Source organism: Kogia breviceps, chromosome 7 (genome assembly GCF_026419965.1).
Source record: "Kogia breviceps isolate mKogBre1 chromosome 7, mKogBre1 haplotype 1, whole genome shotgun sequence".
NCBI classification, from domain to species: Eukaryota; Metazoa; Chordata; class Mammalia; order Artiodactyla; family Physeteridae; genus Kogia; species Kogia breviceps.
This window is the reverse complement of record NC_081316.1, coordinates 6,067,444-6,093,770: the sequence shown is the minus strand read 5'-3', so window position 1 is coordinate 6,093,770 and position 26,327 is coordinate 6,067,444. Positions and strand designations below refer to the sequence as shown.

Below are 26,327 nucleotides of genomic sequence, written 5' to 3'. Positions count from 1 at the left end.
AACAGTCTCGTACCACACGAGAAAGTTTGGTCTTTATGCTGCAGGCACAGGGGAGCCTTTGAGCGTACCACTGTCTACCTTGTTCACAAGGACATCATAAGACACTCTGTTAAATGCTTTGCTTTTATCTAGTTACATTATGTCTATGACACTTTCCTGGCCTTCCAGTCTACTAGCCCTCACCAAAGTAGGAAATGAAATTAGTTATGCATTATTAATTTTATTAATTCTTAGAAAACCTACAATGGCCCTTAATGATTCCTACTCTTCCCCCATGGGCTCATAAAGTGCTGGTTTAATAATCTGCTTTAGAACTTTGTCAGAAGTTATCACAAACTCCTTACCACTTGGTAGTGGACAGAATCCATACTTATTTGAAAATTGGGATACTGAACCTCTCCAGTCTTCTCTTGCTTTAGAACTTTCCACTTTAGTGACAGTGACCCTTTAGTTCCATGATCTCATTTGCAAGTATATTCAATGCCCTACCCAGACCCACCTCCTTGAATCCCTTTAAAATTGTCTAAGTGCTCTCCTATCATCTCAACCACCCTGAGCTTTAATTTTCACTTTTACAAGAAATATTTAGTTTTTGTTTGTTAAAGTAATATAGGCTTATTATAACATATTTAGAAAATGGAAAAGAATGTAGAAGAAAACAGAATATCACCTGCAGCCCTATCAACACCCAGAGATGATCATTTATGACATTTTAGTGTATTCTCTCCTACACTTGTTTCTATGTGCTTGTTTATTTTAGCATATTTCGTCAAATCTAAGATGTCATAAACTGTAAGGTACACATTATTTTACATGATTTAAGAAAGAAAAATGCTGCCAATTATTATTTAAGATACTATCAATTGTAAGATGATCTCAATTTCAGAGATACTGAAATGTGAAAAAAAATGTAGTCAAAATATAGTATATTTACTATTTTACAAAAACTGAAGTATTCTCTATATATGCTATTCTATAAACTGCGTTTGTTCACCTACTAAATTATAAACATCTTGGCTGCACAGTACACGGCAAGGACATGCTGTAATTTATTCAGGCAACTATCATCATTTGGGTATTTTTCAAATTTTTATTATGATAAGCAGCACAAGGATCAATCTCTGTACTTCTATCTTTCACGCTTGTAAGATAATTTATTTAGGGTAAATTACGAGAAGTAGAACTGTTGGCATTTTAAAAAATTTTCTGATACATCTAATCAAACTATCCCAAAATTCATTTTAACTCTCACTGTGTATTACACAAATAATTTGACAAGCAACAATGGCATATCACATTTTATGTTTGCACTTCCTTGATTGCTAGTGTGAGGCTGAACATTTTATCACGTTTAGTGGCTGTGTGTGTGTGTAAGTGTGTGTGTGTATTTGGTGAATTGCCTATGTACTTTGTACATATTCTATTGAAATGCTGTATTTTTTTCTATCAATTTGTAGGTGCTCTTTAAATGATGTTGATATCCTTTGCTTATCATATATTCTGTAAATATATATAAACATTCTGCAAAAATACTTTGTTTCAATCCTTTGTCTTTCTATTTTGTAGTGTTTTCTGATGGCAGAATTATTATTTTTTTTCTTTTTCTCTCTGCTTTAGAAAGTCCTTTTTCACCTTAAAATTATATAAATATCCACTTGAATTTTCCTCTTTTATGTTTTTATTACATTTACTACTTAATCCATTGGAAGTTTCATTGCTATAATCATGTTTTATAGTTTGAATATCTTTTTCCTTGCTACTGCAGATGGACCTACTAGAGGAAGTGTTGCTTTCTTTCCATAACATGTCAGCACATGCTATTTTTCTTAAACAGTAAAGCTACTTCATACTTTCAACTCTAGTCATGACCAAGTATCCTTTTTGGTGTCCTTAGTATTTTTCTCAAATCACAGATCATTCTGGGATTTAGCCAAGTTGACCTCATTCTTTACATTTTTATTATGTGTCCTTTGCTTTCAGCTTTGGTAAATACAACTTAAATAAGACACATTTTCATGAACTTACCTTGAAGTTTTGAAGTCTAAGACAGTGAAAATATCCTTTTAAAAAAGGAGACTTCTTTTAAAAAAAAGAAATTCTATCACTGCTATTTCATTGTTGGAAAAGAAAGTCAACTGGACTCATGGCAATGGCCCTGAACCTGGAGTCCAAAGACGGATTTCAGGACAACTACGCACCCTGAAAGTACATGCGCCCAATTTTGATGTAAATGCATTTTTTTTTTCTGGGGAGTAGTTCCAAAGCATTTATCCAACACTTAAAGAGACATCTGACATACAAATGTTACTAAATAGTTAATACTTATTGAGTCCTATGTGCCCAGTTCATTTAAAGCACTTTACATGTATAAGCTCATATAATACTCACCACCACCCTATAAGACAGATGCAATTATTGCCATTTTATAGATAAGGAAGATGAGGCATAGAGAACTAAATGGCAAAACTGGTGTGTGAGGCCAGGGATTCTGTCTCAAACTCACAGTTTTACATATTAAACTAGACTGTTGGGAATTAATTGGATATTTAAGTTCAAGATGGTAAGATTGTAATTCAAATGGCCAATGGTAAAAAATAATCAAGTATATGTCAAACAAAACTTTTTCTATCGATGACCGATTTCTTGTTCACTTGGTTCAATTACGTTCTCATCTGATCTACTTCAAGCTGCAAACACACCCTTTGTGAGAACTGAGACAGTGCAAATCTGAAAGAAGAAACTGGCATATTAAATATTCAAATTTACCTTGTGGCCCAGGAGATGCCACCTTTGGGCCAGTGATCTCCAGGTTTGCTTGGTTACGATGTACATTTTCTGCCTGATTCGATTCTACCTTTTTCCCAAGAGATTTCTTATGCTCTCCTTTGGGTTTCTTTACACGTTTGACTTGGAATGTGATCTGGGAAACGAAAACATGTTAGGGACAAATGAGACCAGTTATCACTTCTGTCCATGGCTATGGGTATTGGTGGCTTTAAGAATAATCAGTCTTGTGCTAGGGTTAAGTTCTTTCCTTCAGTTTAATTCTTAAAGGTCTAGATGAAAAATGTTTAGTGAAATAAACAAAATAACCTAGCCTTGAAGGGTATAGAGGAAACTGAAAAGTAAGATATCTGAACTGGGCTGTTTCCAAGTCTGCAGGCTTTAGGTGTGGTTTCACACCCATCCCACTTCCTCTGCCTCCTGGAAGAGCCAGCAATACCTGAGTAACATGAAATGCCTCTGGCAGTACAATTCCTACGTGAAGGCTTACTGGAGCGTGGAGTAACGTAGAGCCACACACCCAATAGAACCCTTACACTTTGCAAACTAGAAGCACCTCCCACACCTCCAAAGACCTGGGCTACAATTTGATAAGAATTGAGTTGGCAAACGCTTACCCACTCTGTTGCTTCATCATCTTCACTTCTGCAGTCTCCATAGCAAGAGCTTCTGGCCACTCCATCCTGGGGCCCTTTCTTCAGTACTCGTATCCCCTGTAAGTCCAGACGCCGTCCTTTCATCTCTAGTGCTCCCCCAAAGCCTTCCAGAGGCCAAGCCTGTTGAAATTCATCCACCAAAGCTAGTATCTCTTCTGACATTTTTGTTTCATCTGAATTCTCCATCTCATCAGAACCATTGCTTTCCTCAACCACTGTACCTGCAATTCAAGTGCCAGCATGTTATTAAAAATTACAATCATTCAAGTACTTGAGGGACTCCAACCATGCTTTCTGAGAAAAGTTTTGGCTCTGTTTAGAGGCACTTCTATAGTCCATCTTCATAAAAATACAATTCAACATCTTCAAAATTCATAATATAATACCATCTTTGTCATACAGCTTTTGTAAAAAACCTGGCTGAGCACAATGGCAGCAGCTAGATGGCAGGAGGTCACAGATTATGTCACTAGTGAGCATGAAGACGGCCATTTTATTTTTAAAAATTATTTTAAAAATAAATTTATTTATTTATTTGGGCTGTGCTGGGTCTTCGTTGCTGCACGAAAGCTTTCTCTAGTTGCAGCAAGAGGGGGCTACTCTTCGTTGTGGTGCATGGGCTTCTCGTTGAGGTGGCTTCCCTTGTTGCAGAGCACAGGCTCTAGGTGCGTGGGCTTCAGTAGTTGTGGCACATGGGCTCAGTAGTTGTGGCTTGTGGGCTCTAGAGCGCAGGCTCAGTAGCTGTGGCGCATGGGCTTAGCTGCTCCGCAGCATGTGGGGTCTTCCCGGACCAGGGCTCGCACCCGTGTCCCCGGCGTTGGCAGGCAGATTCTTAACCACTGCGCCACCAGGGAAGCCCTGAAGATGGCTATTTTATATGTGTATTTTTTGGGGAAAACACCCAACTTGCTCTAGACATGCGACAGAGATGGCAAAGATGAAGTTTATTATGAAATATTATTTATTTAATATATATATATAGGATTCTTCAAGCTTTATTCAAATAGCATATGAAATATCATAGCTGTTCAGACCAGACAGTCTGCCTTAACTGAACAATGATTTGTTTAGTGGAAAATTATCTTAATTCCACATGAAGGCTCCCTTTTTCACTAATGGCTAATATAAGAAATAGCAATATACTAGTGTAATTTTTTTCTAAAGTGGTTATCAATATTTATTACGTTGCTCATGTTTCTTATATAAAGACTCTCATGGATGTTTCTCAGTGCAATGGCCTAGTAAAAATTCTCTCTCCTGAGAAGTCAACATGTTTCCATTATTATACACTGCAGGTTACACAACCTTACAAGTTCCTCTCTATGCTTACCTAGAAAGCTTAAGGCAAAATTAGTCTAAGTTTCTTAATAGAATGCCTTCCTTTCTTAAAAAAATTCTTTAAAAAATTTTAAAATTCTATTTAACTTTTGCTATTTTGAATTAATGGCTCAATCTTATATTGTGTGTTCTGTGAAAGTTATCTTCAATCCTTTTTGGAAGTGTACAGGGTACAAAAACAGACAACAAAATGGAATGCCTCCTTTTGTAATATGTACCCACTGGACAACCTGAGACCCTGGGGTTGATTGTTCACAAAATGCCAGTCTACGTTATCCAATAATCTTCAGTTGGTAATTCTGGTTCGTTCAGTGATTTAGAACATGGCATTAATAAGGTCGACGTTAGGAATCTCATAACCGTATCACCAGACCTATAGCCATAGTGAGTAACCCATTTTAGAAACGCATAGTTTTAGTCTCTGAGGAGGCTTGGGGTAAGAAAGACGGCTGCTAACCACGGCTAAAAGCAACTTCAAGCTTTGAGCCCCTCTCACAGAAGCTCTGCAGCGTCACCCTTAGCTCTCGGGTGGCATCGCTATCTCCTATCCCACTTTCTATTCCAGAATGTGGGAAGGTCGTCGCCAGGCTGAGAGTACTGCAAGAAATCTCTCGTCATTCTTGAAAAAGCTATAGGGCTCTTCCGTTTGTTAACAGGTGACTACAAAACGTACTGCTGCCCTTTCAAGTAAGTTTCTTTTACATTTTCTGAACCAATCTGCTAGATTCTATTGCTTAATATTGTCATTAATGTTCTGAAACAAGAATAAAGTAAAATAGGGGTTTGTAAAGTCTTTTTCTTTAGGGTATTTAGATAAAAATGGCTGGTTACTTGCCAAAATTATGTGGCCAGGAGTATAAATGTAGGGTGGACAAAGAGTTTTTGTTTTTAGCTTCTGTCTTGTTTGCTACTATATTCCAAATGTCTAACATTGCACCTGGCACACAGCAGGCACAAACAGCTGTAGAATCAATTAATGGGAACTCAGGAATACTTTGCTTTGTGAGATCCTTGAGGATCTGCGGTTCCTCTTTTTGCCCCGTCCTGCTGGAAATTCAAAACTTTTTAAACTCTAAAAAGTGTCATCTGTTAAAGTACTGTCAACCCAGATGAAAGGTAAGCAAACAGAAAGGCAGGCACCATGTTTTCAGCATAGTGTCTGGCATACTACGTGATTTACAAACTTCTCGGTAGCTAATCCAGGAAAGCAGCTGAAAAGGATTGCTGTAGGGATCCCAAACAGGAACTTAATTAGAATAGCTTGGCAACCGACTTGTAGCAACGGAGCTGTCTCTAAGTACTCCTCATGTTATCTTAGCTTCTTCTCCTTCCTTCTCCTATGGCCATGGGGTTCCTTGCACCTGGCCCTGAGACAGAAGAGGATTTTTGATAGATTTGGCCATAGCCAAGAATACGGGTTTAAAGAAAAGTGGCTTTTGGTCAAAGGCAGACAGCAGGTAACTTATTCCCCAGCGTATACTTAGAGCTGCATAGGGATGCTGTGTGTGGAGGCCTTATTTCCATTCAGTAACTACTACTATCTAGAAAGCATTCGTGTTTTTTAGTTGCAAAGAGTTCTGCAAGCCCAGGTTCCAAAGGTTGGTACTTCCCCGTCCCCTTACCATATGGTAATAGATATCATTATCAAAAAGTTCTTAGAGAAAGGGCCTTTCATTGATGAAAATCAGTATTCAATTGAGAGACTATGGAACTTGCTGCGGTCTGCTGCTGCTGGCAGCCATTCGGCCTTTTCCGAGGCTGCTGGGGTCGGGGTGATAGCAATTCTTAGAGAACACCACCAAATAAAGGTGAGGAATGGGGAGATCATAAATGTGCTACGAGTGAGAAAACATAAACCAATCTTTATTTATTTAGACCCTATTACACGCCCATCTCCATGCTATATGCTATACAGGTGAGAGCAGAAGGAATCTGGTCCCAAGGAATTAAAGATAATCAAGCTGGAGACAAAAAACTATATATCAATACATTAAACAATGAGAGAACAATTACATTAATTTTTTTTTTTCTAAAGGAAAAACATAATTGAATGTAGTCACAAAATGCTTCTTACAGGAGAGTAGACTACCTGAGGCAGGATTCAGACAGAATAGAGGTTCAGGGAGGGCACTCCCTGAGTGATGAAACTAAAAGAGCAGGTATGTATGTACTCACATACCCATAAACACACATACAGATACAGGCATAAGGAAGGTATATGTGAAGGCACTACTAATTTTAAATTAAATAGAACAAAAACCATATACAGAGTATATCAGCAAATAAGACATTTAGGGAAGGTGGGTGACACTGAGAGTGTCTGGGAAAGTCAGGAAGAAGATTCACTGTAAAGGGAGCCTCTAGTTTGTTAAGCAAAGAGTAACAAGATGAGAGCCGCAATATTGATAAAGGTTATATTAGTAAATCAGCTGGTGATTTAGGAGTTAGGGGGTAGAGGACACAAGGAAGACAGAACAGAGGACAATTAGAAAGGTGCTTCAACAATCTCTGTAGGAGTTATATAAAGAGAAGGTGACAGGCTGGGAGTAAAAGGGAGATTTTAGAAAGGGAGGGAAAGAGGTATGAAGAAATTTCAATGAAGAAGAATTAATAGAATTTGGTAATTATATGGATCTAATGGCAAACAGAATAAATCCAAAGATGATGTCAAGATTTTTTTACTATGTGAAATTTTAGAATCTGTGAACATGAAAACATAATGTTATTTACAAAGATGATGGAATTGGGAGAGGACAACAGGACAGTGTTGGGATTTCAGAAGCTTATTCATTAATTCATTTAAACACCTGTTGTTATGTGCTTAAGAACATGCTGAGGGCTCAGGATATAACAACCCATGGAGCTACGGTCTAGGCTAGAATGGATGGAGGAACATATCTCCAGACACTGTCCAATAAGCCGCTGGGAATACAGAAGTCAGGTCTGGAGAGAGGTCTGGACTACAGAGGGATCTCAGAAGATTTTAAGTTATACTGGAAGTAGGAAGAAAAAGTAAATATTAGACTGCTGCTTGCGGGGCAGATGCTATGATGAAAACTGGAAACAGAGAGACTGAGACCCATATCTTTATTTTTTCTTTATCTTCTCCAACATGTACCATTTTCAAACTGGAAAAAGGAGAATAAATATTGTGAAGTGACGAGACTGAGCGCCCTCAGTAAGGCTTGTATGAGTTCACGTTTTTTCACTTTGATGGATCCTGTCTCTGGGTACTGGGAAAACGCACAGCTGAGTCTGTGAGGTGCTCTGGCAAGAATCACAGGGACAAGGAGAAGCGCCGAGAGACGGAGAGAAGCGTATGCAGTTCTGATTAGAAAAAGAAAGAAAACAAACAAAAAACAGAGAGAAAAAAGAAAGAAGAAAAGGAAGAAAAAAAGAAGTCCACTATAACTTTGCAACGTTCCAGACACACCTGGAAATTCGTGGTCTGGGCACCACAGTTTAAGAGATTTTCAAAGTGGAGCATATTCATAGAAAAGTGACTTGGTGAAAGTACTCAAAACCATGTTAGATGAAGAAGGACTGAAGAAATCAAGCGTGGTCCCATAGTAGGAAGAGTAGCTGATATATTGCATGTGTATGCGTGCGCGTGCGCGCGCGCACACACACACAGACTTGAAAAATATTTTGTTAGAAAGATTAAAAAAAAATTCCAGAGTGAGTACTTCAAGGATGCTGAAGGGACTAAAAACTATAATAAAGAGAAATTATTGAAGAAAATGAGGACATTTAGCTAAAAGAAGCAAAAACATGGGGGGTGGGTAGGCAGGAACAATACTCATCTTCAAACATCTAAGGACATGTGACATTAGTGAGAAGCAGGACTTCGTTAGCCTCAGAGGGCAGGACTAGAAACGAGAAGTCATATCTTAGCTCAATATTGGGAAAGGCTTATGAATGGTCAGAATTGGAGTGGGCCACCCAGGGAGAGACTGAGCTGCCCACGCCTGGAGGAGAAGCAGAAGCCAGACCGTGCTGGGAGCACTAGCGAGAGGGAGGGGACCCTCAGACGGTGATTTAAAAAGGTGACTGTGTTTGATAAGAAGCAGTATTAATAATCTTGGAAGAGAGACTTCAAGAAGAGTTTTAGGGAGTAGAGTCTGAAAAGATAAGTGCTACATTCAAAATGAAATAGATTGAGAATAAACAGAGGTAAAGGTCACACATTCAAAGAAATGACCTGCAAGACAAAATCCTTCCTTCAAAGTTTGGACTCAAAACATCTCCTCCAGGGCTGCCCTGGTGGCGCAGCGGTTGAGAGTCCGCCTGTCGATGCAGGGGACGCGGGTTCGTGCCCCGGTCCGGGAGGATCCCACGTGCCGCGGAGCGGCTGGGCCCGTGAGCCGTGGCCGCTGAGCCTGCGCGTCCGGAGCCTGTGCTCCGCAACGGGAGAGGCCACAGCAGTGAGAGGCCCGCATACTGCAAAACAAACAAACAAACAAACAAAGAAAAAAAATCTCCTCCAGAAAGTCTTACATGATTAATATCCATTTACTATTAGACTGTGGTTTCTGAAGGCAAGCAGGCACATTCTACCTTTAAGGATATGTTCCTTCGTCTCACAAAATAGAAAATACACTATGGAATTAGACAAAGTTGGTTTCAGATTAGGACTCCACCACCATAGGACCTTGGGCAATTCTGACTGGAGTTCTAGTGCCTTCTCTGCAGCAACATGGACAGACTTGGAGGGCATTATGCTAAGTGAAATAAGTCAGACAGAAAAGGCAAATATTGTATGATACCAGTTATATGTGGAATCTAAAAAATATAACAAACTAGTGAATATAACAAAAAAGAAGCAGACCCACAGATATACGGAACAAACTAGAGGTTGCCAGTGGCGAGAGGCAAGGAGGGAGGGTCAATATAGGAGCAGGGGATTAAGAGGTACAGACTATTAAGTATAAAGTAAGCTACAAGGATATATTGTACAACAAGGAGAATGGCCAATATTTTATAACAAATATAAATGGAGGATAACCTTTAAGAATCACTATATCGTACATCTGTAACATATAACATTGTAGTACAGCAAGTATACTTCAATTAAAAAAAAGGCAGTGATCTCTTCTTTGAAGTCAGAGTATAAACCTGTGGACTGAAGACTTAATGCATAAACAATGGCATAAAATTTCAAGCCAGTAATCAGAAAGCACAAAAGGCTTAGATTAAATTACTCAGACTAAGGTAGGCAGGGAAATGATTCACTTCTGAGAAGAAAACAACAATCATGAACTTTCATTTTCACCAGTGGTGCCTTCCTTCTTTTATCTGGGTTAGGATAGTTAAGAGAAGACTGAGAATTTGGAGGAAATAACCTAGAAAAGCAAACAGGGAATTTTTCCTGTAATAACTCTTGCGTAAAAATGTCAGGGCCCCTTTTACTGACATTCATTGAGCAGACACTGTGTGTATGTATGAGGACTTTAGCTCACAAGCATTTGAGCTTGTGAGCTCAAATCTACTCCAGAATTCTACATCTACTCCAGAATTCCTGCCCCAGAAACCTCATCTGTGGAGCACAGGTTTTGTAGTCAGAGATATTGTTATCATGTCCTGGCTCCACCATCTACTTAGTTGTTAAATCTAGGGCAAGCTGAGCCTCCCTTACCTCAAAAAAAAAAAAAAAAAAAAAAAAAAAAAGCCTCAGAGTGCTCTTGAATATTTAAATGAAATAACTTAGGGAAACATTTGTAGCAGTACAGAGATGGACTAGTACACAGATGGAACTCAGGAAGTGTTCATTTCCATCAATGCAAATCAGCTACACGATTTTCACCAATCCTTAGCAAAGTGAGAAACAAAAAAAGAACATGTATCTAAAGTTATAATACACACACACAACTTATGCCCATCCAGATACACATTTGTTGGTGTAAAGTTGCCAACTGTCCATTTTTGAGAAAGACTGACCTTTATTCTAAGATTGCCTTTGTACTTTTTTGATATTAAAATGTTGTTTTATAAAATAATGGTAATAGCAGATGCTAGTTTTCTTTAAAATGAGCTTACAAATTAAAAAATAAAGTTCTAATCTATCAGACCCCTATTTCTTTTCTTTTTAAATTTTACTTTATTTTTTTATACAGCAGGTTATTAGTTACCCATTTTACACATAATAGTGTATTTATGTCAATCCCAATCGCCCAATTCATTACACCACCACCACCACCCCCGCCAATTTCCCCTTAGTGTCCAAACATTTGTTCTCTTCATCTGTGTCTCTATTTCTGTCCTGCAAACTGGTTCATCTGTGCCATTTTTCTAGGTTCCACATATATGTGTTAGATACGATCTTTGTTGTTCTCTTTCTGACTTAATTCACTCTGTATAACAGTCTCTAGATCCATCCATGTCTCTAAAAATGACCCAATTTCATTCCTTTTTACAGCTGAGTAATATTCCATTGTATATATGTACCACATATTCTTTATCCATTTGTCTGTCGATGGGCATTCAGGTTGCTTCCATGACCTGGCTATTGAAAATAGTGCTGCAATGAACAATGGAGTGCATGTGTCTTTTTGAATTATGGTTTTCTCTGGGTATATGCCCAGTAGTGGGATTGCTGGGTCATATGGTAATTCTATTTTTAGTTTTTTTAAGGAATCTCCATGCTGTTCTCCAGAGTGGCTGTATCAATTTACATTCCCACCAACAGTGCAAGAGTGTTCCCTTTTCTCCACACCCTCTCCAGCATTTGTTGTTTGTAGATTTTCTGATGCTCATTCTAACTGGTGTGAGGTGGTACCTCATTGTAGTTTTGATTTGCACTTCTCTAATAATTAGTGATGCTGAGCAGTTTTTCATGTGCTTCTTGGTCATCTGTATGTCTTCTTTGGAGAAATGTCTATTTAGGTCTTCTGCCCATTTTTTGATTGGTTTTTTTTTTTTTTTGCAGTACGTGGGCCTCTCACCGTTGCGGCCTCTCCCGCTGCGGAGCACAGGCTTCGGATGCACAGGCCCAGCGGCCATGGCCCACGGGCCCAGCCGTTCCGCAGCACGCGGGATCCTCCCAGACCGGGGCACGAACCCACGTCCCCTGCATCGGCAGGTGGACTCTCAACCACTGCGCCACCAGGGAAGCCCAATTGGGTTGTTTTTTTAATATTGAGCTGCATGAGCTGTTTATCTATTTTGGAGATTAATCCTTTGTCTGTTGCTTCATTTGCAAATATTTTCTCCCATTCTGAGGGCTGTCTTTTCATCTTGTTTGTAGTTTGCTTTGCAAAAGCTTTTAAGTATCATTAGGTCCCATTTGTTTATTTTTGTTTTTATTTCCATTACTCTAGGAGGTGGATCAAAAAAGATCTTGCTGTGATTTATGTCAAAGAATGTTCTTATGTTTTCCTCTTAGAGTTTTATAGTGTCCAGTCTTACATTTAGGTCTCTAATCCACTTTGAGTTTTTTTTTGTGTATGGTGTTAGGGAGTGTTCTAATTTCATTCTTTTACATGTAGCTGTCCAGTTTCCCCAGCACCACTTATTGAAACTGTCTTTTCTCCACTGTATATCCTTGCCTCCTTTGTCATAGATTAGTTGACCATAGGTGCATGGGCTTATCTCTGGGCTTTCTCTCCTGTTCCATTGATTTATATTTCTGTTTTTGTGCCAGTACCATATTGTCTTGATTACTGTAGCTTTGTAGTATATAGTCTGAAGTCAGAGAGTCTGATTCCTCCAGCTCCAGTGTTCTCCCTCAAGACTGCTTTGGCTATTCGGGGTCTTTTGTGTCTCCCTCTAGTTCTGTAAAAAATGCCCTGGTAATTTGATAGGGATTGCACTGAATCTGTAGCTTGCTTTGGGTAGTATAGTCATTTTCACAATATTGATTCTTCTAATCAAAGAACATGGTATATCTCTCCAACTTTTTGTATCATCTTTAATTTCTTTCATCAGTGTCTTATAGTTTTTTTGCATACAGGTCTATTGTCTCCCTAAGTAGGTTTATTCCTAGGTATTTTATACTTTCTGTTGCAATGGTAAATGGGAGTGTTTCCTTAATTTCTCTTTCAGATTTTTCAATATTAGTGTATAGGAATGCAAGAGATTTCTGTGCATTAATTTTGTATCCTGCAACTTTACCAAATTTATTTATTAGCTCTAGTAGTTTTCTGGTGGCATCTTTCCAATTCTCTATGTATAGTATTATGTCATCAGCAATCAGTGACAATTTGTATTCCTTTTATTTCTTTTTCTTCTCTGATTGCCATGGCTAGGACTTCCAAAACTATGCTGAATAATAGCGGCGAAAGTGGACATCCTTGTCTTGTTCCTGATCTTAGAGGAAATGCTTTCAGTTTTTCACCATTGAGAATGGTGTTTGCTGTGGGTTTGTCATATATGGCCTTTATTATGTGGAGGTAGGTTCCCTCTATGCCCACTTCCTGGAGAGTTTTTTTTTTTTTTTATCATAAATGGCTGTTGAATTTTGTCAAAAGCTTTTTCTGCATCTATTGAGATGATCATATGATTTTTATTCTTCAATTTGATAATATGGTGTGTATCACACTGATTGATTTGCATATATTGAAGAATCCTTGCATCCCTGGGATAAATCCCACTTGATCATGGTGTATGATCCTTTTAATGTGTTTCTGGATTTTGTTTGCTAGTATTTTGTTGAGGATTTTTGCATCTATATTCATCAGTGATACTGGTCGGTAATTTTCTTTTTTTGTAGTATCTTTGTTTGGTTTTGGTATCAGGGTGATGGTGGCCTCAGAGAATGAGTTTGGGAGTGTTTCTTCCTCTGCAATTTTTTGGAAGAGTTTGAGAAAGATGGTGTTAACTCTTCTCTAAATGTTTGATAGAATTCACCTGTGAAGCCCTCTGGTCCTGGACTTTTGTTTGTTGGAAGATTTTTAATCACAGTTTCAATTTCATTACTTGTGACTTGTCTCTTCATATTTTCTATTTCTTCCTGGTTCAGTCTTGGAAGGTTATACCTTTCTAAGAATTTGTCCATTTCTTCCAGGTTGTCCATTTTATTGGCATAGAGTTGCTTGTAGAGGTAGTCTCTTAGGATGCTTTGTATTTCTGTGGTGTCTGTTGTAACTTCTCCTTTTTCATTTTTAATTTTATTGATTTGAGTCCTCTCCCTCTTTTTCTTGATGAGTCTGGCTAATGGTTTATCAATTTTGTTTATCTTCTCAAAGAACCAGCTTTTAGTTTTATTGATCTTTGCTACTGTTTTCTTTGTTTCTATTTTATTTATTTCTGCTCTGATCTTTATGATTTCTTTCCTTCTGCTAACTTTGGGTTTTATCTGTTCTTCTTCCTCTAGTTCCTTTAGGTGTAAGGTTAGATTGTTTGAGATTTTTCTTGTTTCTTGAGGTAGGCTTGTATTGCTATAAACTTCCCTCTTAGAACTGCTTTTGCTGCATCCCATAGGTCAAATCCCTATTTCTGAGAACCACAGGCAAATGACACACACTGTATGGAAGCTGAAGGCCTGAGGATGAGTTTTAGTTATACGGAACCTACTGAAGATGTTCGGCAAGGTACCTAACTACTCTGAGTCTCAATTTTCTCAGCTACAAGATGGGGTTAGTATCTATTTCACAATGTTAATACACAATTCATAACTCTGTAAGGTATAAAGTACCACAAAAAGGCAGTGATTATCCTAATAATTTATGGTTACTGGAGCAGGCTCAACTATTTGTATTTCTTTAAAATTTCCTACAAAAATAGAGTTTTAAAAAATTATTTAATGTCTGTGCTTGACTTTCATTATATCATACTATTTGTATTAAAAAACAGATTCTTTCTGACTCCTAACCACACTATAGGAAGCCTGCTGGTATAAACATGCTAACTTATACCATGACTGTGGTCCGGGTGGACTTGTCAGTATCCCAGAATTTAGAGACAGTAAGAAAAAAAAGTTAGTAGCTAAGAGTAAAACTAGTAACAGCCATCATTATACTATAATTAAATTAGCAATGTGAAAAGGAATGCACCCTAAGAGACAGTTTGCATAATGTTGAACGGACCTGGCAAACACCTAGCCCCAGCCAGGGCAACCATTCAGTGTTCCCAGTATGGGGATGGAATGGAACTACGTGGGAAACATGGAACTATAGAAACTTAAACACTAGGTTATCTGCCTCAAGCAATGATGTATTTGGAAAATGAAGAGACAAAGAATAAGATTTTGGTTGGGTTTTATTCTGAATTGTCATAGGAAAAGACTCTAATTTGGTAGTCATGAGTATTCCACTCATTAAGGAGTTGTACTGGAATAGGAACAGTTTCTGTAAACTGAAAAAAAATATCCCAGCACTTCCCTGGTCGTCCAGTGGTTAAGACTCCGTGTTCCCACTGCAGGGGGAGTGGGTTTGATCCCTGGTCAAGGAACTAAGATCCCGCATGCCCTGTGGCGTGGCCAAAACAAACAAACAAACCAAAAAACCCCTAAACCCCTTAACATTACTCAGTATCATCCTCCCTCATGATGTTCATTTGGTTGTACGGGTACCTGATATCAGTAAGAGACATGAGGCTTCCAGGCACTAGAGAGGAGTAGACCCACTGTGAATGAACAAAGTGGCCATCTGGTTTAAAAGTCAATTTCTTTTTAGTTGGTAAATGGGAAATTAATTTCCTTAAAGCCCAGTGATTTCTGGTAGAACTGATGAAACTAATTCCCTAAACCTGCAAAAGTGAAGGTCACAACTTCCCCCTTTGAGGTCTAGCTTGCTTTTCTTAGACATTGTTTTTTTTATACACAATACCACTTAGAAGGAAACACAAGATTTTGTAATTGCTAAATATGTTAATCCAATCTACACAGGAGGGCAAAGGACACATTTCATTACTCTAACAAATATTTACTATACACAGGAATATGAAGTTATAAAGGACACAATATATAAGAAGCTCACAGTCTGATGGAACATAAGACATACAAGCAATTAATATTGTATAAAATATGCCTTGACAAAAAGTAGGAACAAGACAGCAAATGGAGCAACTAAATGCTTGGAGACCTTTGTGAATGCTTCACAGAGGAGATGACATTTGAGCTGGATCTTGGAGATGCATGGGAGTTGTCTATAAAAAGCACAGAATATGCAGGGGTCCTTCCCAGCCTATGCAGACACGGAGGCTCAAAGCAGCATGGCACGTGAGGGAAATAGTGAAAGGTCTGTACTTCCCGCTATGCAGAGTACTAGTAGATGGTACAGTTCAGCTGGAGACAGAATCAAGGGCTAAACTGCCTCATATCCCACATTAAGACATTTGGACTCTTCTGATAGGTAATAGCTACTGAAAACTTTAAATGTAGACAACTTACCAGATCAGGTCTGATTTCAGAAACAACTCTTTGGACACACAAGAAATTGGTAACAGGGGCTGTTTCTGCTTTTTAAATTGTATACCAATTTCTATGTATTATCTCTTTCTCCCCTACACACATACACACCCCGGGCCTCTCCTGCACTCTCCATACATAGACGGAAGTAAAGGACAAGATATAGGGAAGCCAATCGTGAACCTACTACAAAAGCCCTGGCAGAAATGAAGGAAATCTAAATTCAGACAGAGCCACAAAGAATAGATGAAGAGATGATATATTTAACAGGTCTTAGAGATTGACTGGACATAGTGATGACTGGATGAGCTGTACCACTAACAGGGAGCAGGAATATAGGAAACAGAAACAGTTCAGGAAGTAGGGCAAAATGAGGACACGTTCAATTTTAGATATGTTAAGTTTGAAATGGCTGTGGCACATCCAGATAAAGAGACCACTAAAAAGGTAGAAATAAGATCTGGAGTCACAAAGAATGTCTTAGCTGAAAATACAGATTTAGAGTCATTGGTATACTCCAAAGTATCTGAAACACCAAGAGATAACACATGGAGGACTAAGAAAAGAAGACCAAGGTTAAGACCCTGGGTAAAAAAAATAAAGGGCAAAGTAAAGAATAAGTGAATGAAATTGAAAAAAGATATTCTGAGGACAAGTAAAAGAACCAAGAGCAGGTGATATCCCAGAAGCCAAGAGGAGAAGAAGGAGAAAGTTTCAAGCGAGGAGTTGTGCACAGTTCCAAAGGCAGAAAAGAGGTTAAGCAGGATGAGTACTTAGAAGAAGCTCCTCATTTTGGCAAATTATAAATTGATAATCTTAAAACTTTTTCGCACACATAGGTCAAAATGTGGTCATAAAATGGAATTTTAGGAAAGGGCCTGGTAGGCATGCCCATTATTTCAAATTTTTAAATTTTATTGGGTTAGTATAAATACAACTTGCTTTTTTTTCCCAATGACTTACTCAATAGACTAATGACATTAAGAAGAAAGACTAGTACATAAATCAAATTTGTTCTAGCAAATGAAGATGTTGAGGTGGAGACAACAGAAGTGTGCAGAGCATTTTCACTTTATAGCTTTGCCTTCTGCCTCCCAATCTTGCGGGTCACCCTCGTGATCTACAATACAGTAAGTGACTGTTGAAAGAAAGAACAAACGCTTGAGAGTAAAGCCTAAGCTTCGAGTTTGAGAGTTGATTTTACTCCAGAAGCACAGCTCAGGTCACATCAACTTACTTTCCAGTCTAAGGACGTCTGAGCCCCTCCCTGAATTCTCAACCGAGAGCACAGGGTCTTCCTCTGTTCCTGGCTCAGAGGGCTCTTCGTCAGCAGCATCCAGTGACTGCGAGTTGTCAAAATATTTCTGTTTGTCATGGCTGTTGTCCAGGGTTTTCGCATGACAATTACCTCAATGACAAGAGACACAGACAGAGCACATTAGAAACCTCTCTTGTGTAGTCCCATAGCTCAAGGTCCCCAACTATCACGGAGAGCAAAAAGGTGACTGTCGGTTTTTTCTCCAGCAGAACATGCACAAATCAGTGAGCTGGAGTGCCCAAAGGCAGACCATAACTGTGATTCAAGATTTTGCACCGAAGTTCAAGTTTCACCTGTTAGGCTATTTTAAGTATTTGGGGAAAAAACTATAACAACAAAGATCAAGTCCCAAGATCACCTTCCATTTATAATGAATGACTGTGAAACACTTCTCTGAAAGTCAGAAACATCATACAAAAGTGGTTTTCCTTCTATTTGCCTTTTGAAGGTGAGAAATGACAGATGAGTACCTGAATAAGTCTGGAGATGGATGAATTATAGCCGAAAAGTATACCATTCTTGCATCGTAGCTTAAAACGAAAGATATACCAAAAGGTAAAGGATTATAAATTAAAAACCAAGGACTTAGAGGGGGATAGTGGTGGCAGAGAATCCACATTGAAGACTGTGGATTCTCTTTTTCTTTTGAAAAAACAAGCTCTGATCATGTAATAAAGATTTACCTAATCATAAAATGTCACATCTTGAATGTAATCACAGCACTCTGATACCTTCTGATATGTATAGTGAGTATGACCTTTAGCTACAATTTTGCCCAGGAGTCGAAGAGCTTTGACCTTATCAGGGATCGTGTGTTAACAGGGATAAAGAGCCACTATGAAGCTCCACCGGATGGAGATTCTCTGGGTAGGAGAATGTGTTACTCGGCTGTCGTGTCTGCTGTAGTGGGGATGTGGCTGGCTGAACAGGTCTCCTCACGTTCCGTGTGCGTCGCTACTGAAGGTGCATGTTCAGTGGAAGCCTACATTCATATTATAGGGCAATTCTCTGGGTAAGAGTGTAAAAGTAACTTTCCTCCTCTATCAGAACGTCCAAACATTCTCTAAAAGTGTTTTTATTTTTTAAGAGAATGTTGCCCCAAAGAGATGTATGTACCCAATCAGGCTGTCTCTGCAGCAATGGAAATACAAGAAGTCTCTTTCTGGATCTGATGACTCCCTTTCAGATTCCATAGTTTTGGAAAGCATTTCTCAGGCCATTTTCCTTATTGTGCCAAGAAAACATAATGGACTCAAAACCTTTCCCAACTTCCTAGGTGAGAGAAAGGGGATGCATACTTAGGGATTCACTTCCCATTTTCCAGTTCTACACTATCACACATCTTAGGCTACCATTTTCAACAAGCCTACGTCAGAAGCTTTAGCTCTCAAGAAGCTAACAAGACAATAAATGCAAGACAACAAACAATAATGAGGTAGTCTACTGTGCCAAGTAAGTGTTTCAGAGAATAAGCTTTGGGTAGGTAGAACTTGAATTTTGAAGAATATGTAGGATTTAAAAACACAGAACTTCAAAAGGGGGAATTACAAGGAAGGGAATCAATATTTATTGAGTATTTCTGTATTTTTTTCTTCCACTTACTCCTCAAAAACACCTTGTTAAAAAAAAACACCTTGTGAAATATTATTAATTTCACAGATAAGGAAACTGATTATCAGTGAAACTAAGTAACTTGCCTATGGTCAAACAGGAAGTAAGTGGTAGAGCTGGGATTTGAATTAATTCTATTTTACCACAAAGCTTCTTGCCTTTCCCCTAGTCAATACTACCTCTTTAGCAGAAAAAGTAGAGAAGGTGGCATTCTAGGCAGGGAGGAATAATGTGTTGAGCAAAGCAATAGGAACAAGAACTCTCATTTGTGTTTGGGAGACAATGAGAAGTACGATTTGATAAAGATGGAAGGTGCGAAGTGTGTGGCTAAGAAAAGAAGCCATGAGCGATGGTAGTTGCTTTCTTTCTCCAGATTCTCCTGAGAGGACAGACAGAGGTTGCAGATTTGCCTCTACTTCGAGGCTGCAGATTTGCCTCTACTTCTGTCTTCACCACCTAGTACGTGCAATTAAGTACGGGGAAACCAAGCATAAGAGCATTAAAATAAAACAGAGCAATGACAACAACTATACACACCCAACTGACTAAAATTCACTACGAAGAACAGCATGCTTTTCAGAGGCAATTCTTAATTGGGCAATAAATAAGCATGACTATTAAAAGCAGAGAGGAAAAAATGATGACAATGATACTGATAATTTTAAACGTTTTCCTAGTGAATATTCTGCCTTCAGCTTTGGTGAATTTGCCCCAAAAGCATTTTTTATCTTGACACAGGTCAAGTAAAGCAAAAAGATAAACCTTTAACACTGGAACCCAGTGAAATTCTAGCTGTGTTTCCTGCAGGTGATTTCCTCCTCCAACCTTTGCCATCTCTTATTTTTCTCTCCCACCCTCTTTCTATTGTAAAAATTTAATTGGTTTCACCTTTTAAAATGTCTGCAATATTTAAAAATGCTTTACAGGTAATTTATAAGATACGATGTGCATAAGATCCTGAAGCTAAAATTAGTCCTCCTGCATGACCTCAAGCCCAGACACCCTCTTGAAGCAAGCCTTCTGCATTCTAAGAAAATCTTGCCCTCCAACTCAGGAAACTGGGGCCAATACCTCTGAGGGAGAGGGCAGGAAAGGGGATCAGGGAGAACTGGGGGAATTAAAGGAAGCATAAGAAGTTTATGTTAGGATATTTCTTGGAAATAGGCAGAGTCAAAATGATCATGTAAAAACTACATGCTTTAAAAACTATTAATATGAATTTTCTTAGGCTGACAGTTAAAAAGAGACTGGTTCAGCATTCTGGTGTGATTTCCATGATTATCTAGGCTAATCATAGAAAGTCATACTGCCTAATTTTTGAATTACTCCTTCCAGTTGCCTGAGGGAGAACTGAAGAATTTCAGAAAAAATAAGTTTCTATTCTTTGGACTATAGTATAGGTCTACTCTACCTCAAAGGGGAACTAACAAAAAAGTTGCCTATGTAGAAAAATATTGCTTGCCTTCCCAGCAAAGGCAGAGATGATGTTCTTAGTAAAGAAACACAAGAAAATGTTGGAGAAGGAAAAATGGAAAGACACCCAGAAAGTAAAAAGGCATCTTCCGTGCATAAGGCTATTATTTTTTGCTAATGCAAAAATGAGGAGATTCTATGGCTTGGACTAACCTTGAGAGGTATGTTTTTTGTTGTTGTTTTTGGAACTACATGATTTAAATGAAATGCTTTAGATAACAAGGTTCCAGGTGAAAATGGAAACACTTTTCTCTGCTTAATGCTCTATACTTGCTTGCAAAGCATTTAGCAATTCAAATCCTGGCAGTCTGGTTTTTCTTAGAAGTAAGAGAGTACAAGGCAACACCAACTAAGCATGAAACTCCAAAGAGGGTATTTCTGATTCTGGAACTGCTATGAGATCTTAGACATATCAACATCCTTTTCTGTGGTTAGAGTATTGACTGCATAAGTTGGGGTTATTAATATTAACCTCCCCTACAAGGGTGTTCTGGAAAACAACTAAATATTTAATATACCTTGTCAAAGCATAAGTCTCCTAAGGGAGAAAGGCACAATTTATTCTGTGGCTAAACGATTTTCAGAGTAAACTAAGTTCTCAGGAACTCCTACCATGACTAAGGTTAAAGAAATCCCCTATCTTCTCATATAAATCCTGTTTACAAACGTCCTAGAAGAATATTTATTTTCTAACTGGAGTTGGGTAACCACTTACTTGTTAAAAAGAATTCTTCTCTTCTCTTCTTTTTTAAGAATTCTTCTCTTCTGAATTTTGTAAGTTGGTAAGAAATTCCTGGTTGGGTTAGGAATCCTTTAGGGTTAGTTATAAGAAAGAAATGCCACAAAATTGAGAGGCCTCAGAACTTTGTAAGAGCCAAGCAACTAATTTCATATTTATTTCTCTAGTAGGATATGTATCTTTTAGGAAAAATAGTAATATAAATTGTGAAGTGAACAAAAGTGTATCTTTCAGTTGTGCACCATTGCTATGCAAGATTACTTTAAAATATTACGGGGAAACTTTAACTGTGGGTGGCATGTGGGGCTTGGTATTACACAGAGAAATAGGTACACGTGAAGCAGTAAGAAACCTCACGGGAACAGATTCCTTTATGATTTCCACCTCCAGAGGTTGTGACAAAGTCTTGCAGACCTTGTTCTAAGAGGAGCATTCCATGGTATGAATTCAAATCCTGCCTTAGCTGCAGCCTTACCATATGAACCTTGGCAAATCAATTCCCTTCTCTGTGTCTAGGTTCTTTATCTGAAATGGAGAGAGAAGCTACTGTCCTACAATAAGAGCTGTAGGAAACACTACTGCTGAAACCACTGTGAACATAAACATACAGAACTCCTTGAATCTAGGTGAACCTAGGTTGCTGACGGCTGCACCTGAGACGAGGGAAACTGCCTCACCTCCTCTGTCCTGTGCTGTCCTCCACTTAGACGAGAGAAATCATTTTGACGGAAGTAACGGCTCAGACTTGTTCTCATTCAGCAATTACTGCTGAATGGAATTCTTTGCAGGAGGTTTAAAAGTTATGGTTATGTACTGGCTGACCTTAAAAGTACGGCAACGCCAGAGAGAAAACACCAGATTAAAGACTTGAAATCAGCAACCTCAGGATTATACAGGTATTCCCTCATGGGGAGGTGACTGAGTCACAAGTGAGCTTAAAAAGGAAAAACTAAGAAAAGTGTGTGACCTCAAAAGAAGAGAGAGAGACGGGGATTCCCTTTTACTACCTATTCTAGAGCTAAATTCTATCCTGGGTAACACTCTCTTCACACATGGTGGGGGAATCTTATTGCCCAAGAGTTCAGAGATGCATTGGTTTCTATAGACCTGCCTTCTTTTAGAGAAGAAAAAAGAGAACTACCAATAAATCTGGCCTCTCTGTCCTGCCACGTGGCCATCACTAAAGTGACTAAAGCACAGGGAGCAAAGTCAGCACCAGTTGAGACACAGACACCATGACATGGAGACTGGGGAAGACATGACTCCAGTGATGGAATTCAAGCTCTCCACAGCTGTAACTTCGTCCAGGAATGTGAAAGATCAGGTTAGATGTCTAAACAAGGGAATTTAAACCTTTACTGCAAGTTTACTAGGAAAGATTTTCCCATGTAGAAACTATATTGAGAAAGAAAGAAAATTAACTGCCATAGCTGCTGCTGAATATTTTATTATTGTTATTATTGTTATTATTAAATTTAAATTTCTTACTTCAGCCTAGGGAAATTTGTTTCAAGCAAGAATGTTGGGGAAACAAATCCAATAGATTCTCACACTTACTGATTTACCCATAAATGTCAGTTTTTCAATGAAGGTCAACAAGGACATTTGTAACTTTCATTAAAAACGGTGCAGACAGGAGAAAATACAGGCTACCTATTAGATGTGTCATTTTCTAGTGGACACAACATGTGCCTTCAAATGAGATAATTCCTTTTCTATTCCCCCTCCTATTGTGCGGGAGCTGCAGACCTCAAAAGAAGATCTATATCGATATATGTATGTTGAGTGGGAGTCTCGTATAAAGCATTCTGGATAAACAGTGGGTGGGTATGAGTTAATTACCCTCTATTACTAGCTATTTTCAGTAGTTCAAACCTGAAATGCCATTAGCTCATTTGCAATTTAAGTACATTCTATGGGCTACACATTGGGAGGACGGTGTGGAATGCATGGTGGGCCAGGGTATGAAGATGAAAAAAAAGGATTGGTCCCTGCTCTCAATGAGCTAGAGAAGTCCTGTAGGAGAGTAGTGTCTTGTACACAAGTAACTGTAATGGCAAGTCACAGGAGCTGAAGGAGAGGCGCAGGTGGCATGACTGGTTACGCATTACTTATAATTAAGGGATCAGTAAGGCATATAGCAGAAGTGGGCCTTGAAGGATGGACAAGATTAGAATTTTTGTGGGGGGGGGAGGGCAGGAGGGAGGGTTATGGGGAAGAGCTACTGAAAACAATATAAGCCAACACAAGGAACCAGGAAAGCAGGGTGTATGTGGTAAAGAAAACAAGCATTCCACAATAGCATCATCATATGTCATGGCTTGGTAAAATTGCCATTGACTTTGCAAAAGACAGAATGATATTAAAGTCCTTATGTGGTCAGTGAGCTTAAATTAAGCATGTCTAGTTGCGTCGACCACATATTCTTGCAGTGAGTTGGCTTCATTCAACTCTTAATACCTAGAATAAGCCTATAAACAGAGGGCTGGGATGAGGGAACAGGGGAGGGCTTAGATTTCCTAGCTACTCACCACCTTTGGAGTTTATATTTACCTCTCCTTTCCGCTGCTGCAAGTGATTGGTCACCTGCTGATGTCAAGGAAAAAAATCTAGTAGAAAAATCCATAGATTTAACTCTGCTCCCCCTCCTCAAACTATAAATGGAGGCCCAGAGATATGCATAATGGGGAAGGGACCTACCATCAGAAGCATTTACTGCCATTAGGCTTACGCTTTTCCCTAAAGCAAGGATATAATGCAAGCTCAAGGCTAATAAAATGTCAAAGGCTACTTGGTCTTTTTTACTCCTCAGACTAAGTGGATTATAAGAACAGTATCTTTAAATGAGAACACAAGAGCCTAGTTATTCCATGACTGTTAAGGAATTGAGTCTTGTAATATCTCATAGGACTTAGATATGAGGACAAAGAGGGTGAGGCATTGTCCTTTACACTGGTTTGGGTAATAAGTATGATACTTAAACAAAGGTTAACAAAAAAGGCCACTGAAGTCCCTCTACCACAGAACATTTTGAGCAAGGCCTTGTGGCTTTCAGTAAGAAAGTTCCCTGGCTGCCTGATATCAGACCCACTTTAGGGGTTTGGGATTAAGACAGGAACTTTGATGTGAGTGTATCTCCCTAAATCTAAGTACATATGGTCAGTGCACTAAATCAAGTGAAAAGCATAGAAAAATAAATGATAGTACCATACTGTTTCCTTTTGCTTTATATCACCAAATGAAAGTTGCCTGGAGGCATTCATCTCAGTGGCCACTTTGCACATAATAAATAGCACGGTTTCTAGGACCTTGTTCTCTCCCAGTTTTTAACATTTATGGTACTTAGGCAGTGTATGGTGAGGGAGGTGGTGAATGGTTTGTTTTGTTCATGTTAGGTTTTCCTCTAGCTGTATTTCACATCATCAAGGGAAACTGGCTATATTACTACAGGTATACCAGGACTCAGAAGACTTGATCAACACCACATACCCTTATCAGCTGCTACTGACCTCTAGTTCCTTCTCCTGAAATTTGATATGCTTGTTTTATTTTATTATTTTTAAAAATAATTATCATTTTGGATATTTGTGATCTGACTGGGTTATGAAGTAATGCCTGACAGCTAAAGCAGTTTAAACTGCTTTTAGAGTGGCAAATTTTGAATGGCAAATTTAGATTTGTTGTTATATCAATAAAAATAAACTAAATGAGAAGAGAAATCCAAAGCTGTGTTCTTTTCAACAGCTATGAAATATGATTTAAATTTCTCCTGTATTTTCAGGATCATAACTAAATAAACTTTGGTGGTTAAGAAAAAGTAACAGACTACTGAGATTTTCTTGGTCAAAGATCACAATAGTTTAGTATGAAATAAATCCGACTACTTGTAATAACCAACACTGAAAGAAAAAAGGGGGGAAAAAACCCAAACCAGCATCTACACGGACATATACATATATAAGCCAGGTATCCTCAGTCATATGTATTTTAAATCTCACCAATGCTCTTTTCTACTGATTATCAGGCTCAACTGCTTTATTTCCATCAGCCCATGGAACTGAATTAAAAAAAAAAATCATTCATGGGGCTTCCCTGGTGGTGCAGTGGTTGAGAGTCCGCCTGGCGACGCAGGGGACGTGGGTTCGCGCCCCGGTCCCGGGAAGATCCCACGTGCCGCGGAGCGGCCGGGCCCGTGAGCCGTGGCCGCTGAGCCTGCGCGTCCGGAGCCTGTGCTCCGCAACGGGAGTGGCCACTACAGTGAGAGGCCCGCGTACCAAAAAAAAAAAAAAAATCATTCAATGATTCCATTTGTAGAGGGGTTGAAATACTTGGGTGCTCACTGTTTTTTTTCTTTAATAAAATTTTACTTCTTTTGGCTGAGTTGGGTCTTCATTGCTGCGTGAGGGCTTTACCTAGTTGAGGCGAACAGGGGCTACTCTTTCGTTGAGGTGCATGGGCTTCTCATCGCGGTGGCTTCCCTTGTTGCAGAGCACGGGCTCTAGGGGTGTGGGCTTCAGTAGGTGTGGCACACAGGCTCAGGAGTTGTGACTCACTGGCTCTAGAGTGCAGGCTCAGTAGCTGTGGTGCACGGGCTTAGTTGCTCCACGGCATGTGGGATCCTCCTGGACCTGGGATCGATCGTGTCCCCTGCATTGGCAGGTGGGTTCTTAACCACTGCGCCACCAGGGAAGCCCCTATGTTTTTGTTTGTTTTCTGGTTTTTTTGGCCTAACCTTGCAGCTTGCGGGATTTTAGTTCCCTGACCAGGGACTGAAGCTGGGCCCACGGCAGTGAAAGCAAAGGGTCCTAAACCACTGGGCCGCCAGGGAACTGCCGGTGCTCACTGTTTCAAACAAGAACTCCAAACTGGGAATTCATTTCAACTAGTTGGTTTGCAGTGCACGTAAAGAATTTTCTGAGATATAGGTCATTTAAAAAAGAGCCCACTCTAATGTAGCATGGATTGTGTGTGTGTGTGTGGGGGAGAGAGACAGAGGGGGGTGGGGAGAGGGAGGGAGGGAGAGAGAGAGAGAGAGAGAGAGAGAGAGAGAGAGAGAGAGAGAGT

The 26,327-nt window shown here is 39.2% G+C and overlaps 1 protein-coding gene across 7 annotated transcripts in view; it reads right to left on the bottom strand.

Moving 5' to 3' along the window:
• TTC17 (tetratricopeptide repeat domain 17) overlaps nucleotides 1–26,327 on the bottom strand; it is a 148,309-nt gene that overhangs the window by 35,289 nt on the left and 86,693 nt on the right. For 3 of the 7 annotated variants that reach the window (XM_067037030.1, XM_067037031.1, XM_067037033.1), the window contains exons 17-20: nucleotides 21,240–21,335; nucleotides 17,360–17,530; nucleotides 3,402–3,661; nucleotides 2,767–2,920 (exon numbers count right to left, since the gene is read on the bottom strand). In XM_067037030.1, the coding sequence (XP_066893131.1) occupies nucleotides 2,767–2,920; nucleotides 3,402–3,661; nucleotides 17,360–17,530; nucleotides 21,240–21,335 (681 nt within the window). The remainder of the gene's footprint in view (nucleotides 1–2,766; nucleotides 2,921–3,401; nucleotides 3,662–17,359; nucleotides 17,531–21,239; nucleotides 21,336–26,327) is intronic. The other 4 variants (XM_059069917.2, XM_067037032.1, XM_067037034.1 and 1 more) reach the window with 2 other exon arrangements.